The 18,136-nt window shown below is 38.4% G+C and overlaps 1 protein-coding gene across 2 annotated transcripts in view; it reads left to right on the top strand.

Moving 5' to 3' along the window:
* The window catches only part of PCCA (propionyl-CoA carboxylase subunit alpha), a 446,596-nt gene that overhangs the window by 331,918 nt on the left and 96,542 nt on the right, over positions 1-18,136 (top strand). For both annotated transcript variants that reach the window (XM_066380610.1, XM_066380609.1), the window contains exon 20: positions 15,167-15,265. In XM_066380610.1, the coding sequence (XP_066236707.1) occupies positions 15,167-15,265 (99 nt within the window). The remainder of the gene's footprint in view (positions 1-15,166; positions 15,266-18,136) is intronic.

Here is an 18,136-nt window from a genome sequence, read left to right as displayed (position 1 = left end):
TTGTTTTTCAGAAATAGAAGCAAGTTATATGATCAAAGCCTTTTTCAAGTAATGGAATACTTGAGTATGACCAAAAAAAAAAAAAGAATGACTTGTATGGTTAAAAAAAAAAAAAAAAGACTTGTATGGTTAAAAAAAAAAAAAAGACTTGTATGGTGAATCAGAAACCCTTCTTGTAGCCTGTATCTTCCCAAATTCATATTATTTTTGGAAATGCTTTTTGGCAAATATTTTGTTTTGTAACTTTTACATTCCTAATCTTGAAAAAAAAATGTTTAGCAGGTGCCTACAGCAATAGAAGCCGTAATGTTTTTAACTGTCATGAGGTATCTCTGAGGAAGTGCTTTTTTTGTTTTTTAATGGTAAAGGATGTAAGTAATCTCTCTCAAATCTCAAATTAATTTAGGGTGTGTACTTTCTTTTTCCCTTATGATTACGTAGATAGGAAAATTGAATGTTCCAAACAACTCATGGAAAAGGTTCCACATCAACATTATTTGTATCACAAATGCAGTTAAATGCTTTTAATGAAATACAAAGTTACAGGTTTATTTGTGATTATTAAATGTGAATGAAATGCTTTCTTGAAATGGAAAAGAAATCATGTCTTTGAAGTGTTGTCTTAAACATTATAAATAATATTATGAACAATTTTCAATTAAACTGATCTCTTTGATTAAGCCGGGAGAAGTTGTCAGAAAATAGTGTGCTGAGATCAATTTCATGAATTCTACCCAATATAGCTTTGTTCTGACTAATTCAAAGTTATAATATCAATACTTTAAATAAAATATAACCTTTAATTGATGCTAGGATGGTGAGGCATGTGATGTCCCCGTGCTAAATGTTGCAGTATTACACATCTTTTTGGAGTTACACTTTTCAAAAGCAGGCAGGACCTCGGTCATTCTCATAGTTTCTTGATTTCCCCTTTACCCCTAATTCTGTAAATGATCAGTTTTATGGTTACCAGTTTATCTGCCTGTAGTGAGGAGAACCCATTGGAAATACGGAAGGATATATGTGGAAAGACTAGTCTGTCCAGCAGTCCAGGTGAGCCAGGCAGGTGTGGGCTAAGGCGGCGGTCTAGGTGAAGATGAAGAGAAGGATGACTGTGGAAAGCCTCTCCAGTCATCTTTTGCTCCGGAAGCTGTTTCCTGTGCTCTTTGATATAATCTTATTTCCTCTCAACCCTTTCCACTGTGCCCTCTGTATCTCTCTTGTTTTGTTATCAACAGAGAAGGGAGGTGGGATTATTATTCTGTTGTCATTCTGGACCGCGGTTCCCCTTTCTCTTATGAAACCCTGATTTTTGAAGTTGACACCATTGGCCTACATTACTACCTGCCCTTCCTCTTGGCAACCTTCAGGTTCCCTCCCCTGCCTCTGAAGCCTAGCAACCAGTTTATGGTCTGTTTCTGCCTCCATACACAAGTCCTTATATTTTCCCTCCATCCATGGACCCCACTCCTGTTTTCCATCCTTTATCCCAGTGGTCCCCAACCCCCGGGCCTCAGACCGGCACCGGTCCGTGCGCCATTTGGTACCAGTCTGCAGAGAAAGAATAAATAACTTACATTATTTCCGTTTTATTTATATTTAAGTCTGAACGATGTTTTATTTTAAAAAAATGACCAGATTCCCTCTGTTACATCCGTCTAAGACTCACTCTTGAGGCTTGTCTTGGTCACGTGACACATTTATCCATCCCACCCTAAAGGCCGGTCCGTGAAAATATTTTCTGACATTAAACCGGTCCGTGGCCCAAAAAAGGTTGGGGACCATTGCTTTATCCTACTTAGGTACCCTGGCCTGACATTATAGTCATTCATGTGCAAGTAACCTTAACATTCTCAGTCCGTTCGTTTTTCCATCAGACCCAGGCTCAAATGAACGCAGCCTCCCCCTCTCTTTTTGGCTACATCACACAAAGTAGCTGAGCATTGCTGGAGAAAAGCACACACCAAGAGTGCATTTACATCATTACATGGGCATGATGTCCCAGTGTGGCCTAGCATCCTACATTGGGCAGCTGTTTTGATGTTTTTCTATTAAGCTCACTCTCCTCTTTCTCAGTGACTATGTCATATCTTGACTGCTGTTTTCACACTTCCCACTTTGTTTCTTCACTTTATGTTACTCCTGAGTATCGCACTTTTCTCCACTATCAGTAGCCTAGACATGACCACCATAATATTTTTATTAATAAAATTTTTTTAATTTTAATGGGGTGACATCAATAAATCAGGGTACATATATTCAAAGAAAACATGTCCAGGTTATCTTGTCATTCAATTCTGTTGCATAACCATCACCCAAAGTCAGATTGTCCTCCATCGCCTTCTATCTAGTTTTCTTTGTGCCCCTACCCTTCCCCTCCCCCTCTCCTTCTTTCCCTCCCTCCCTCCCCCCGCCCCCTGTAACCACCACTCTCTTGTCCATGTCTCTTAGTCTCGTTTTTTTGTCCCACCAATGTATGGAATCCTGCAGTTCTTGTTTTTTTCTGACTTACTTATTTCACTCCGTATAATGTTATCAAGATCCCACCATTTTGTTGTAAGTGATCCGATGTCATCATTTCTTATGGCTGAGTAGTACACCACAGTGTACATGTGCCACATCTTCTTTATCCAGTCTTCTATTTTTTTTTATTTATTCATTTTAGAGAGGAGAGGGAGAGACAGAGAGAGAGGAGAGACAGAGAGAGAGAAGTGGGGGAGGAGCTGGAAGCATCAACTCCCATATGTGCCTTGACCAGGCAAGCCCAGGGTTTCGAACCGGCGACCTCAGCATTTCCAGGTTGACGCTTTATCCACTGCGCCACCACAGGTCAGGCCAGTCTTCTATTTTTTTTTACAGTGATTAAAGCCTTTAAGCAAACTCTTGGCCAATACAGCAAGAATCCATAAAAGAGTAGTGTCCTTAACATGTTCACCAAGTCCAAGTTGGCCCCAACACCATGCCAAATCCCTGAAAAATGCAACCCAACCCCAGTTCAGTCTGTTAGGAGCTGTCACAGGGAGCAGGAGTACAAGAAAAGTCCACCTCCAGGAAAAGTCCGCATGGCACTGGAATTGTTGTCACAATTCTGTACTTTGCAGCTCACGTCCAAGTCCCAGTGACCTCTGCTTCTAGCTGGTAATGATTCAGGTAGACTGAAAAAGCCATCTGCAGCATGTGTGGAGATGGAGCTTCTGTTCTCCTCTGCCTGGAGGACCACCATAATTTTAATTTTTGTTGTATCTAACTCATTCTATAAACTGTAGCCAGAATTATTATTTAAAAATAAAAGGTTGGCCTGACCAGACAGTGGTGCAGAGGATAGAGCATCAGCCTGGGACACCGAGGACCCAGGTTCAAAACCCCGAGATCACTGGCTTGAGCGCAGGCTCACCAGCTTGAGCACAGGGTTGCCACCTTGAGCGTGGGATCAATGACATGACCCCATGCCATGGTCTCTGGCTTGAGCCCAAGGTCACTGGCTTGAGCAAGGGGACGGCGGCTCAGCTGTAGCTCCCTGATCAAGGCACATATGAGAAGCAATCAATGAACAGCTAAGGTGCTCAACTACAAGTTGATGCTTCTCATCTCTCTTCTTTTCTGTCTGTCTCTGTCTGTCTCTCTCTCAAAATAAAAAATAAAAAAAGAAGGCTGATGCTGGCACTCTTCAGTTGGAATCCTCTAGTGTTTCTCATTGCTCTCCACTCTCTCCAGGGCTATGTTCTTTGTTTTCTGCACACTGGTTTTCAAATAAGGTAAGCTCTTTCTTGCCTCAGAGAATTTTGTTTTACATGATATTCCCTCTGAAATATTCTCTCTGGGCATTCACACTTACCCACCTATCGCTACCACATGAATTTGTTCTCACTCTTCACATCTTAGCTTAACGATCACAGCTTCAGAAAGCTTTTGCCTACTGCTGAGAAGTAAAAAATAATAAGGATTAAGAAGAGAATATAAAAATTTCTGAGTAGATTTGTGACATTGAAGAATACACTTTAACAGCCAGACTGTGGAAGGTTATAGAAGGGGAAAGATATGTGGTAAGAACATAGGTACAGCACATTTGTTCTAGAACCTGTCAGAGACCTGGGGAGAAGTGGTTTGGTAGTTACAGAGCATAGTGGTTCCAGTGCCCATGCAGTGAAGGTGTGGGAGCCCTGTGCCTGCTTGGAAACAGAGGGGAAGCAGCCAGTGCAGGAGACGTAAGTAAAGGATGGTTGATGATATAAGAAAATAAGAGGCCTTCAGCTTCAATTTTGGTAAAGGAAAGAGGAGGTCATCTGCCAACAGTGTGGGTAAGTAGTAGAAGATAATTAATGTAAATTTTGCACATTTTCAATCCTAAATCTTTTTAAGCTGAAGACATAAAATCTTTATGTTTGGTTTAGCATATCTAAACAGAGATGTTTTGTCTTTTGATTGTTTTTAAAAGACAGAGTTTTAGAATAATCTAAAATATTCTAGTATTTTCTTAATGCTAGAACATTTCTACAATACTGTCTGCCATAAAAGGTGTGAAATTCTGAGTCCCAGAGTATTATATCATTTGTCATTTCACTCTTGGTGTTTTTCTTTTTATCTCCATACTGAATTTTACTTATTTTGTTAGTTTTTATTATTAAAGGAAAGATCTTGAAAACTTCCAACCTTTAACACAGGGGTCCCCAAACTTTTTACACAGGGGACCAGTTCACTGTCCCTCAGACTGTTGGAGGGCCAGACTATAAAAAAAATATGAACAAATCCCTGTGCACATTGCACATATCTTATTTTAAAGTAAAAAAACAAAACGGGAACAAATACAATATTTAAAATAAAGAACAAGTAAATTTCAATCAACAAACTGACCAGTATTTCAATGGGAACTATGCTCCTCTCACTGACCACCAATGAAAGAGGTGCCCCTTCTGGAAGTGCGGTGGGGGCCAGATAAATGGCCTCAGGGGGCTGCATGCGGCCCATGGGCCGTAGTTTGGGGACCCCTGCTTTAACAGATGTCTGAAAAAATTAAATATTTCTTTCTAATATTGGAATATGATGACATCTTAGCAATTAACTGTCTAACTACAGTTTAAATGAAGGGGCTTTGTAACCATAAAACCATAGAATTTTAGACCTAGAAGAGATCTTCATTCAGCATTGCTGATGTAGGTTTGCTGTTTTCAGATGAATAAAAGTTGAGAAAGAGAGATGATCTGAGGTACATTGTACAATAGAAAGGGGTGCCATAGGTGAAATCAGTAAATCTACAACCAGGAAAATTGAAATGACTATTGCTCTGTTAACCCAAACGAAATTTTAAAAGAACAGCTACTGGCCCTGGCCGATTTGCTCAGTGGTAGAGCGTCTGCCTGGCGTGCAGGAGTCCCGGGTTCGATTCCCATCCAGGGCACACAGGAGAAGCGCCCATCTGCTTCTCCACTCCTCCCCCTCTCCTTCCTCTCTGTCTCTCTCTTCCCCTCCTGCAGCCGAGGCTCCATTGGAGCAAAGTTGGCCCGGGTGCTGAGGATGGCTCCATGGCTTCTGCCTCAGTCGCTAGAATGACTCTGGTTGCAACGGAGTGATGCCCCAGATGGGCACAGCATTGCCCCCTGGTGGGCATGCCAGGTGGATCTCTGTCAGGCGCATGCGGGAGTCTGTTTGACTGCCTCCCTGTTTCCAACTTCAGAAAAATACAGGGGGAAAAAAAAAAGAACAGCTACTGTTTGTTGTGTACCTATTAGTGAAAATCTAGGTATTGACTGCATGCTATAATGAGAGGGGATGTTAGTACTTATACTTATCCTCACTTAAAAATTTTAAAATATATAATATATGTATACAGGGCAAAATTTAAAAAGTATAAGTGGATTTGCAGTAAAAAGCAAGTCTCCTTTCTGTCCCTATTCCTCAGCACTTTTACTTCTCTTATATTTAGTCCAGAAATAGCTGATGCCTTTAAAAATACAGGGGTACAGATTTGTTATTTTCTTAAATGATAGCATATTGTATTCACTATTCTTTGGGATGACTTCATATCAGAATATATAGAGATGCCTAATTTTTAAAGGAGAGTTACTAAGTTCTTACATGCTATAAGATATATAATATGTGCTTTAATGACATCTTGGCTGGGTATAAAATTGGGGGGGGTGACCCAATTATTTTTAGTAGTTAGACCACATGGCTTTGTGGTCTTCTGTTATCAATGTTGCTCTTGAGAAATTAGATTTAATTGAGGTTTCTTTCTTGCTTGTGCATGTATTCTTATCTGTGCCTAAATACCCATGTAATTTTTTACTTATTTTATCATTCCATAAATATCACCGTTTTATAAATTTAAGGTTTTATTTATTCTGAAAAGCTTTACCCTATTATATCTTGGAATTTGCTTTTTTTTTTTTTTTTTTCTTTTTAAGCCTTTCAAGGAAGACTTTGGTTTTTTTTTTTTTGGATCCCATTTCTCCCTTCTCCATATCTATAGCCTTCTCTATAAATTGCTTTTATATTGTTGGTCTTTTCTGTTTTGTTTTATATGATTTCTCCATTCCCTTGTCTTTTTAGTCACACATTCTATTTTTGGTTGCTTCTTAATGTGGCTTTTATCTTTATAATGTTATTTTTCTCTTCATTTTTTTTCTGAGTTCTGCCAGCTTGATTTTCATTTCCTTCTGTTGTTGTATGATCTCTTCTTTGAACCTTTGTTTTCCTTCTTTGAGTTCATTTTTTTTAAAGAGGGGTCATGTTTCCTATGGTTGTCTTTGAGACTTTGTAGAATTATTTATCCGAACTCTTCCTGTGTTTCTTTGAGTAGTTCTTGTGTTATATGCTCTTTGTCATTTTCTCTTTATAAATTTTTTTTTTGCAGTTTGTGTGCAAAGATCTAGTATTGGTTATTTTCTGATTATTAGTTGCAGTAGGGTAGGTGGTTGGGTATAAGCATGGGCAGCCTGCAGCTTTTCCTTATTAAACTTGCTACCTGAATACTCTCCTACCAAGTCTGTTATTTATTTATTTATTTTTGTCCTAGGTTTCATTTCCCATTTGCTTGTGGAATTGAAAAGATAGGGTGTTTCTTTATGGCAGGTTCTCAGTGTTACAATAAGGAAATGCTACTTTACCTCTACTGCTTCAGTCACCCTTGGGTAAAGAATTAGGTGTGGACAATATGTAAGGCATAGTAACAAGAATTCTTCAGTTCAGTCTGCCCCTTCCTTTCTATGGTATTCAAACATGGCTCAAAGAAATATTTCTTACCTTTCCTGTAGCTCATACTTACATATAGATTTCACACATTGAATGATAGCATCAATTGAATCATTGCATCAGCTGTTCAAAATTACGTTTGTTTGCTTTTTGACAGAGACAGAGTCAAAGAGAGGGACAGACAGACAGAAAGGGAGAGAAATGAGAAGCATCAATTCTTTGTTGCAGCACCTTAGTTGTTCATTGATTGCTTTCTCATATGTGCCTTGACTGGAGGGCTACAGCAGAGCCAGTGATCCCTTATTTAAGCCAGCAACCTTGGGCTCCAAGCCAGCAACCTTTGGGCTCAAGCTAGTGACCATGGGGTCAAGTCTATGATCTCACGCTCAAGGCAGCAATCCCACTGTTAAGCTGGATGAGCCTGCGCTTAAGCCAGCAACCTCGGGGAACCTGGGTCCTTCGCGTCCCAGTCCACTACCTGGTCAGGCTGTTTTCTTTTCTTTCTTTTTGAGAAATCTGTTTACTGCTTGAAGCCTGAGAAGACATATGATGGCTTTCGGCATGTTCTCTTTCCTCATTAAAATTTAAATATATGTTCATAGATAATGATTTTGTAGCTATGGTAGCTTAATTTTCTCAATTATATAGTGAAGTTGCAAAATTATACTCTTTACTTACCAGGTGCACAAGGAAAATGTTTCTTTATTGTCTGGCACACCTAATCTTCTCATATGCCCTCTACCTACAGTAGAGCATGAGGGGGGAACTTGGCAATAAACAGGATCTTGGACTCTGGGTTTAAACATTGTCTTTGAGGTGCCACAGTGTTGCAGGTCTCTTCCCTTCCTCCAGCTTCCATTAAGGTGTGGCCTCTGGGTAAATGTAAAAGGGGCCTTTGGGGGGCAGGTAATCAGACTCCCTTCATAAGTACAGAGTTAGAGAGGAGAACTCAGACCCACACTGTCCTTAGAAGGAGAACCTGGACTAGTGAGTGTTCAGTAATGGTTTATCCTGTTTGTAACTGAAGGGGTTTCTGCTACTCACAGTCCCCGTTAATGTTTCCTGCAATCTTGGAGTCCCCTGTAATATGTGGTCTTTGTCCTGACCTAGAACTTCTCTAGTCATCCTATCACGATAGGTAGAAACTTCTGATTCCCTACCATGACAAATATATATAGTTGTGTGATCCACCACCAAAATAAAGATGTAGCATTTTTCCATCATTCCAAACTATCCCCTCAGTATTTTTCCCAGTCCAAGTTATCCTCCCATCCTTAACCCCTGGGAAACACTGATCTGATTTCTGTCACATAAAAGGAAATGATACAGTATGTACTCTTTTGAGTCAGCCTTTTTTCTCCTAGTGTAATACCTTTGAGATGATTATTGATAATTACTTTTTCATTGTATATATAACCATATTTAGTTATCCATTAATCAGTTAATTGCGCTTTTGTTTTTTTTTTCAATTTGTGGCGATGTAAACGTTCTAACATATATTATGCTATCATAAACAAATTTCTATTTTTTATTGGAATTACACTAAATATATACATCAACTTGGGAGATAACATATCTTAATAATACTAAAACTATACATTCATGTATAGTTCTTTGTATGTACATATCTTTTCATTTTTCCGGAGTTTTCTGAAGGGGTCTACTATTTTACGTTCTTCCAGCAATGTATGAAAATTCTAATTGTTCCACATCTTTGTCAGCTCTTAGTATTTTATTGTTATTTTTCATTTTAGCCATCCTAATGTGTAGGTAGTGCTATTTCATTACAATTTTAATTATAGCCTTTTTCTTTTTTTTTTTAATTTAATTTTCTTTTTTTTGTATTTTTCTGAAGCTGGAAACGGGGAGGCAGTCAGACAGACTCTCGCATGCGCCTGACCGGGATCCACCCGGCATGCCCACCAGGGGGCGATGCTCTGCCCCTCCAGGGCATTGCTCTGTTGCGACCAGAGCCACTCTAGCGCCTGGGGCAGAGGCCAAGGAGCCATCCCCAGCGCCCGGGCCATCTTTGCTCCAATGGAGCCTCGGCTGCTGGAGGGGAAGAGAGAGACAGAGAGGAAGGAGAGGGGGAGGGGTGGAGAAGCAGATGGGTGCTTCTCCTGTGTGCCTTGGCTGGAAATCGAACCCGGGACTTCAGCACGCCAGGCCGACGCTCTACCACTGAGCCAACCGGCCAGGCTCTATAGCCTTTTTCTTTCTTTCTTTTTTTTTTTTTAATTATAATTTTATTTTTTTAATGGGGCGACATCAATAAATCAGGTTACATATATTCAAAGATCAACAAGATCAACAAGTCCAGGTTATCTTGTCTTTCAAATATGTTGCATACCCATCACCCAAAGTCAGATTGTCCTCTGTCACCTTCTATCTAGTTTTCTTTGTGCCCCTCCCCCTCCCCCTTTCCCTGTCCCTTTCCCCCCTCCCCCCCCCCGTAACCACCACACTCTTATCAATGTCTCTTAGTTTCACTTTTATGTCCCACCTACGTATGGAATAATGCAGTTCCTGTTTTTTTCTGATGTACTTATTTCACTTCGTATAATGTTATCAAGATCCCACCATTTTGCTGTAAATGTTCCGATGTCATTATTTCTTATGGCTGAATAGTATTCCATAGTGTATATGTGCCACATCTTCTTTATCTAGTCGTCTATTGACGGGCTTTTTGGTTGTTTCCATGTCCTGGCCACTGTGAACAATGCTGCAATGAACATGGGGCTGCATGTGTCTTTACGTATCAATTTTTCTGAGTTTTTGGGGTATATACCCAGTAGAGGGATTGCTGGGTCATAAGGTAGTTCTATTTTCAGTTTTTTGAGGAACCACCATACTTTCTTCCATAATGGTTGTACTACTTTACATTCCCACCAACAGTGGATGAGGGTTCCTTTTTCTCCACAGCCTCTCCAACATTTGTATAGCCTTTTTCTAATGACCAATTAATGATGTGTTTGTCATTTATTTTTCTTCTTTGGTGAAGTCTCTGACCAAATTTTTTGACCACTAAAAACATTACTTGTTTTTCTTATTCAGTTATAAATACATATTTTGTATATTTTAGATACAAGCCCTTTATCAGAAATATGTTGGGCAAATATTTTGTCCCAATTTGTGGCTTGACTTTCTTAACAGTGTCTTTCAAGTAAAAATTTATAACTTTGATGAAGTCCAGTTCATCTACTTTTTCTTGTAAGATTTTTTTGTGTGCATGTGTCCTAAGAAATCCGCCTGGCCCAAGATCATAAAGATTTTCTCCCATGTTTTCTTTCAGAAGTTTTATAATTTTAGGTTTTACTATTAGTTTTAAATATTTGAAGTGTTTTTCATGGCGTGAGTTAATTTTTTTATTATGGATGTTTTCAATTGTTCTGGCGCTATTTGTTGATGAATTATATTTCCACCTTTAATATCTTGGCACTTTTATGGAAAATCAACTAGCCATTTATGTGTAGGTTTCTGAATTCTTAATTTTGTTCTATTAATGAATATGTCTGTTTTTAAACCAGTGTCTTGATTACTGTACCTTTATGGGAAGCCTTAAAATCAAGTAGCATGAATTCTCCAAATTTGCTTAATTTTCAAAATCCTTCAATAATCTATTTATATATATGTACATTTGCATATAAAATCAGCTTATTAATTTCTACTAAAGAAAAGCCTGCTGGACTTTTTATTTTTTTTAAAAAATTTATTTATTTATTTTTTTGTTTGTTTGGTTTTTTGTGTGACAGAGACAGAGTCAAAGAGAGGGACATATAGGGACAGACAGACAGGAAGGGGGAGAGATGAGAAGCATCAATTCTTTGTTGCGGCACCTTAGTTGTTCATTGATTGCTTTCTCATATGTGTCTTGACTGGAGGGCTACAGCAGACTGAGTGACCCCTTGCTCAAGCCAGCGACCTTGGGCTCAAGCTGGTGAGCCTTGCTCAAACCAGATGAGCCCGTGCCCAAGCTGGCGACCTCAGGGTCTCAAACCAGGATCTTCCACGTCTGATGCTCTGTCCACTGTGCCATGGCCTGGTCAGGCTGGACTTTTTCTTTTTCTTTCTTTTTTTTTTTTTTCAGAGACAGAGAGTCAGAGAGAGGGATGGGCAGGACAGACAGACAGGAACAGAGAGATGAGAAGCATCAATCATTAGTTTTTCATTGCGCTTTGCGACATCTTAGTTGTTCATTGATTACTTTCTCATGTGTGCCTTGACCGCGGGCCTTCAGCAGACCGAGTAACCCCTTGCTCAAGCCAGCGACCTTGGGTCCAAGCCGGTGAGCTTTGCTCAAACCAGATGAGCCCGTGCTCAAGCTGGCGACCTCGGGATCTCGAACCTGGGTCCTCCACATCCCAGTCCGATGCTCTGTCCACTGCGCCACCGCCTGGTCAGGCTGGACTTTTTCTTGGAATTACACTGGACATGTAGATTAATTTACGAGATGACATATCTTAATAATACCGAAGTGGATATATATATATGGTCTACCGGAAAGTTCTGTTCGTTTTTATCACAAGTTTCAACACGTAAGCACATGTTTATTTGGCGCATGTGTGCCTCTCTATTTTTATCACTTAATGTATACATACTGACGTAGCAAATTAACTAAAACAAAGTTGATTCACGTTAGTCTTATGTAGGAAGCGATAGTGTACCCATGGCTACTGATAAAGTTCATTTACGCCACTGTAATTTTTACGAATTTTAACAAGGAAGAAGTGCTACAGAAACATGTCTGTCGCATCCACCATGTTCCCTGAATTTAGCACCCTCTGACTATCACTTGTTTTTGTCTTTACAAAATTTTTTGAAGGGCAAAAAATTCAAAAATGAAGAAGATATCAAACAAGCACTGGTTCAATTTTTTGCATCAAAAGATAAAACATTTTTCAAAAATGGGATATACAAATTGCCCTCATGCTGGCAAGAAATCATTAATAATAATGGCAATTATATTATTTAATAAAGTTTATTGACGGTAAGAAAAATTTGTATTTTGTTTTATTCCAAAATGGGCAGAACTTTCTGATAGACCTTATATATATATCCACTTTTAGGTCATCTTTAATTCCTCTCAAAAGTACTGCTTTTTGGAAAAGTAAAATTCCTCCCCCTTTGTTTCATTTGTTACTTATTTTTTTAACAGCTTTATTGAAATATAATTCACATACCTTAAACTTGTCCATTAAACTGTATAATTCAATGACATGTATCATATTTACAGAGTCATGCAACCCTCTCCACAATCAACTTGAAAATACTTTCATAATGCCAAATAAAAAGTCCCACTACTGCCCTGGCTGGGTTGCTCAGTGGTTGGAGCATCATCCAGGTGTGCAAAGGTTGCTGGTCTGATGCCCTCTGTGGCCACATACAGGAACAGAGTGATGTGTTTCTCTCTTTCTCTCTCTCTCAAATTAATAAATAATATATTTTTTAAAAGTCTCATTACCCATAGTTGTTACTCTCCATCTCTTCATCCATTTCCACCCCACCCTTTGCTCAAAGCAACCACTAATTTACTTTATGTCTATGGATTTTTCTCTTCTGGACATTTCATATAAACAAAACCATGTAATTTGTGGTCCTCTGTGACTGGCTTCTTCCAGGATCGTGTTTTCTGGTTCATTCATACTGCAACGTGGATCAGCATTTCATTTCTTTTTATTGACAATAATATTCTATCATATAGATAAAACAAATTTTGTTTAAACATTCATAAAAATGTTTATTTCAGGTTGTAGTAAGTTTGTTCTTTCTCTCTCTAACATGATTTGAGTGTATAAGTTTTTTTCTCAATTCCCCTTCATGTAACCTAAAGATGGTGATTACAGTTTCATTCTCTTAGCCCTTTTGATTTGAAATTAATATAAAATATAAACTTCTAATAATTATTCAAAATTCTTTATAGCCTTTAGCTTTTTTAAAACAAATAAAACAAAACTTTTATAATTGTTTGTTGAGCTTTTTTAACCCTTTAAATTTAGAAGCCATTTCAAAGCAGATATTTTCAGTTTTATAAGGTATTTTCAGTACTTACTATTTCTAAACATCTCTCTGCTGAGAGCTTCTTTTGGAAAGCTTCCATTATAAGGAGATATTTCATTTGGGGAGAAGTCTTAAAGAGGATCGTTTAAAAATGTATTAGTGCTACTTTAATCAAGACTTCAGTCTTTCTGCTCCTCATCTTTATTGTATAGTGTTTGATAGCAACTAATATATGAGATGATGTGATTTTCAGACCTTATTTTTAAAACATTTTAGGGTAGTGTTGTAAAACCATCAGAGACAGGAGAAGGGAAAAAATATGTAGGAACTACCATGACAGGTATATTGGTAGAAACGTTCATATGTTAACTTACTTAATTTTTATAGCACTCTTCTTAGATAGATATTTTTACCATATTACTGTATAGTTTGGAAACTAAAGCTCAGAGTGGTAAACTTTAGTTTACCAGCTTTATTAAACAACTCCAACTTAGTAGAACATCAATATCAAGTGAGACTCAGGTGTATAAGCTAGTTGTGCGACAGTCATAAACTTTACAAAGTGCTCCCCCTGATATTTCACATACCCACCTGGCACTGTACATAATTTTTAAAACAAAATAATGGTGAATGTAAATTGTAATTGAAAAATTAAATTAAAAAATATGTCAAGTGAAACTCAAGTCAGTCTAATTCCAAAGCCATTGTTTTTTCCCTGTTACTGAACTGTACTGTTTATAGAGGGAGGCCACTAAACCCCAAAACACAAGTGAGTACATAGTACAGGGGTGGGAAGAAGTCGATTTATAGTTATGAGTACATGAAACACAGAGTTTATTCTTGCATTATTATTTATTAATGTATTATTTTTCATATAAACAACTGTAGACTTATTCTGCCCCCTCTTCCTCGTCATATATGTCCTACTGATATTTCATTACATAGCCAGTAGCATGTCTTTGTGTCTATACTTTATGACCACATTATAGGGAAATAATATATATACATACATATTTATTCAAAAAATACATCTGTGTATGTATATATATTTGCCTAAATGTACGTTTCCTTTATTTTAATAAGTGAATGTCTTTCAAGAGAATTAAGTGATAGTGAGGGAATTATGAGGGATCATACAGTATATGTTGGCTCTGCTGCAAGTCAAGTTTGACATTTCAACAAACTTCAATATCTGTTAGCTTGTTTACTATAGACTTAAAACAATAATATTATTTTTACAACTCTCATTAAAGAGTTAAGGAATGAGGGAGTGAAAAGGAAGAAATAACAGTACTTTTAAATTAGCTTCAATTTATTTTTCTTTCAATTACTGTTATGATATTTACATGAAAGTAAAAATTTTTCTCTTATGAATATCTGTTTTAAAAGATTATGGGATTTTTTTTTTTTGGTCTCTTCATGACTGATGACTTGATGAAATTAGTCATTTATGATCGACAAAAATATGACAGAACTTTGCAAAGTTCAAAATGGACTTTTAATATTCAACACCAAAGAATTTTGCCTAATTAAAGCTTCTGTTTAATTAAGATAACAGTGCCTAGTCCTTCATTAAAATGAACACAGAAAAGTTTTTTCTTGGTCCTTGGAGAGGATATTATATGCAGGCCCTGTTGTGTGGGTTGCAAAATGTCACTGGAATTTATCTGCATTACTTGTCTAATTGCAGTAAATGTAGCATGTCCAGATAGGTTTAGAGTTAGAAGGCTGTTTGTTACTTAGTGGAAATGACTTGAAACCTCAGTACCCAAAGGCAGCTGTGCCCAGGCCCTTCACCTCTCCCCAGGGACAGCTGAGAAGACTCTTGTTGGACCCTGTCTTTCATGGTGGGAGCAGTAAACATGACAGGTTGCTTGGGAGCCATCTGTTTAAAATGGCTGCTGCTTTGTATGCAGCAGTGAACTTGAGATCAGTTTTCTGTCTTTCTTCATGGTAACAGTCTTATTTCGTGTCACAACAGGTGGAAGTTGATGGGTCGAAACTAAATGTGACCAGTACGTGGAACCTGGCTTCACCCTTATTGTCTGTCAACATTGATGGCACTCAGAGGACGATACAGGTAAATGTTCTGGTGGTTTACTTAGAGGACTCCATTAAGTCAAAAATTCTTATCAGTGTGGTTAATGCTTACGGATATGATAGGGAAAAGCTGCATTTTATCCCTCTCATATGTTTTATAGTTGAAAACATTTCTTCTTATTTTAGAGAATCTGGGTTAAGTCTTCTTCAGAGAAATCAATGCTATCTTTTTTTCAGGGAATCCAGGAAGGTTAGTGTATTATACATTGTTAGAGATAAAGCATTCTGCATGCTTTGCTAAAAATGTCAGAAATGGTAATAGTGTTGTTTTTTGCCATTGTGGATTTTCAGTTGTACAATATGACTGACTTTGTTATCTTCCTTTTCTGTGTAATTGAAATTGTGTAGTATTAGCACATAAGAATCGTGAGCTATTTGGGTTGACTTGTTATACATAGCATGTTGATGCCTTTTAAAAATTGAGTAATCTGAATTTGTTAACCTTTCTCCCCCTCCAATATAATATTTCTTGCATTGAGAAAAGACCTTGTAATCCAGAGATGATTAAATGTTTTTTGTAATTAGTGACTTCCACTTTAAAATAGAAAGCTATGAAAAGAGATTCTGCCAAAATTCCTTCAGCTCACTTCATAGTTGAGGTTTAGGGTTCCAGGAAAAACAAAACAAAACATAGTAAAACATGTGGCTGTCACTTGCAAATAAAAATCATAAACCCTCCTTAGCACTGAATTCTCATTCTTTTTTATGAAAATGTTTTTACATATTCTTAGCTTGATTTTACACAGGAAACTGATTTTAAAACCTGAAGAAATCAAGTGACTCATAAACAGAGACTGCTCTATTCCAGGCTTGTCTGTGCCTCTATCTTGTAGAGACTATGCCACAGAGGGTTCAACCTATAGTGTTCTAAAAGACAGTAAACTCTCAGTAATGAGACCTATATTTTCACTTTGGGTTTTTTTGTTTTGTTTTGTTTTTTGTTTTGTATTTTTCTGAAGCTGGAAATGGGGAAGCAGTCAGGCAGACTCTCGCATGTGCCCGACCGGGATCCACCCGGCATGCTCACCATGAGGCGATGCTCTGCCCATCCGGGGCATTGCTCTGTTGCGACCAGAGCCACTCTAGTGCCTGAGGCAGAGGCCATGGAGCCATTCTCAGCACCCGGGCAAACTTGGCTCCAATGGAGCCTTGGCTGTGGGAGGGGAAGAGAGAGACAGAGAGGAAGGAGGGGGGGAGGGGTGGAGAAGCAGATGGGCACCTCTCCTGTGTGCCCTGGCTGGGAATCGAACCCTGGACTCCTGCATGCCAGGCCGACGCTCTACCACTGAGCCAATTCACTTTGGTTTTGTGACTTGTTCCAATATATTTTTTCTCTCAAAGTTGTGAGGTTAAATGCTTTGAGACCCTTGTAAAAAAATCACTGCATAATTTCACATCACTTAGATCCAGTTAGTATGTCTTCAAAACACAGGGTTTTGTTATACTTGTTTGTGTCCCAAAGAACATAGTCTACACTGAAGGTGCTATGGCTCAGGCACTCATGTGATTTGCCCAGGGGTTATCACCATGCCTCTCAGTAGTGACTAGAGGGACAGACAGAGTTCTGCTATCCAGATGTTGGTATCATATTTTCAGTGTCCTTCTCAATGATTATGCAGATAGGTATCTTTTTTCTTTAATTGATTGATTTTTAAAGAGAAAGGGAGAGACACAGGGTGCTGGGGCAGAGAAAGAGAGAGGAACATCGATTTGTTTCACTTATTTACGCACTCATTTGTTGATTCTTGTATGTGTCCTGACCCGTCATCAAACCCGCAACCTTGGTGTATCAGGATGACATTCTAACCAATGTCAGTTAGCCTTACCAGGGCCTGCAGATACGTATCTTATTCACACTTTTACATGTAGCGTTCCAAGCTAAATTAACACTGGATGTGTATTTAGAATAATCCCCATAAGTATACATATTTTTTGGTTCAGTAAATTCTTTTTTATTCTTGTAAGTATCTTTTTTTAAAGTTAATGTGAAATAAATGATGCCTCAAGGAAGACCCCCCCCTTTTTTTTTTCTTTTTTTTTTTTTTACACACAGAGAGAGAATCAGAGAGAGGGATAGATAGGGACAGACAGACAGGAACAGAGAGAGATAAGAAGCATCAATCTTCAGTTTTTCGTTGCGACACTTTACTTGTTCATTGATTGCTTTCTCATATGTGCCTTGACTGTGGGGCTACAGCAGACTGAGTAACCCCTTGCTCAAGCCAGCGACCTTGGGTCCAAGCTGGTGAGCTCTGCTTAAGCTGGTGACCTTGGGGTCTCGAACCTGGGTCTTCCGCATCCCAGTCCAATGCTCTATCCATGTGCTACCACCTGGTCAGGCTCAAGGCAGACCTCTTGACTCAGGACGAGGTCATTGCTTCCAATGAAGCACTCTCTTATTGGAAGGAAATAAGATGGGAGAAGTGAATAGTATCAATATATTGAAAAAAAAAGTCATTTATTTAAAAAGTAAAGAAAGTTGTTCCTTATCAGAACAGATGACTTTTATTTACTTTCTAGGTACATTAAAATTTAGTATCAACTCTTTATTACCTCCCCAAAAGAATACGGTCCCTGTGAAATTACTAACACTCACTTATTATAGGAATAATAACATAGCACCTACTGTGTATCAGGTGCACTTCTAAGCACAGCAGTGTATTAACTCATTCTATCTTCACAAAAATTATATGAAGTGGGCCTTACTATTTATACTTTATTAAGTGAGGTAGCTGAGGCTCAGAGAAAGTAAAGTGACTTGTTTAAGGTCCCACAGGTAATGGAGGGCAGAGCCGGGATTTAAATCCAAGCAGTCACATGGAGACATGATGCCATTAAGCATTAACAGGAC

Source organism: Saccopteryx leptura, chromosome 4 (genome assembly GCF_036850995.1).
Source record: "Saccopteryx leptura isolate mSacLep1 chromosome 4, mSacLep1_pri_phased_curated, whole genome shotgun sequence".
Classification (NCBI taxonomy): domain Eukaryota; kingdom Metazoa; phylum Chordata; class Mammalia; order Chiroptera; family Emballonuridae; genus Saccopteryx; species Saccopteryx leptura.
This window is presented reverse-complemented; position numbering and strand designations above follow the sequence as displayed.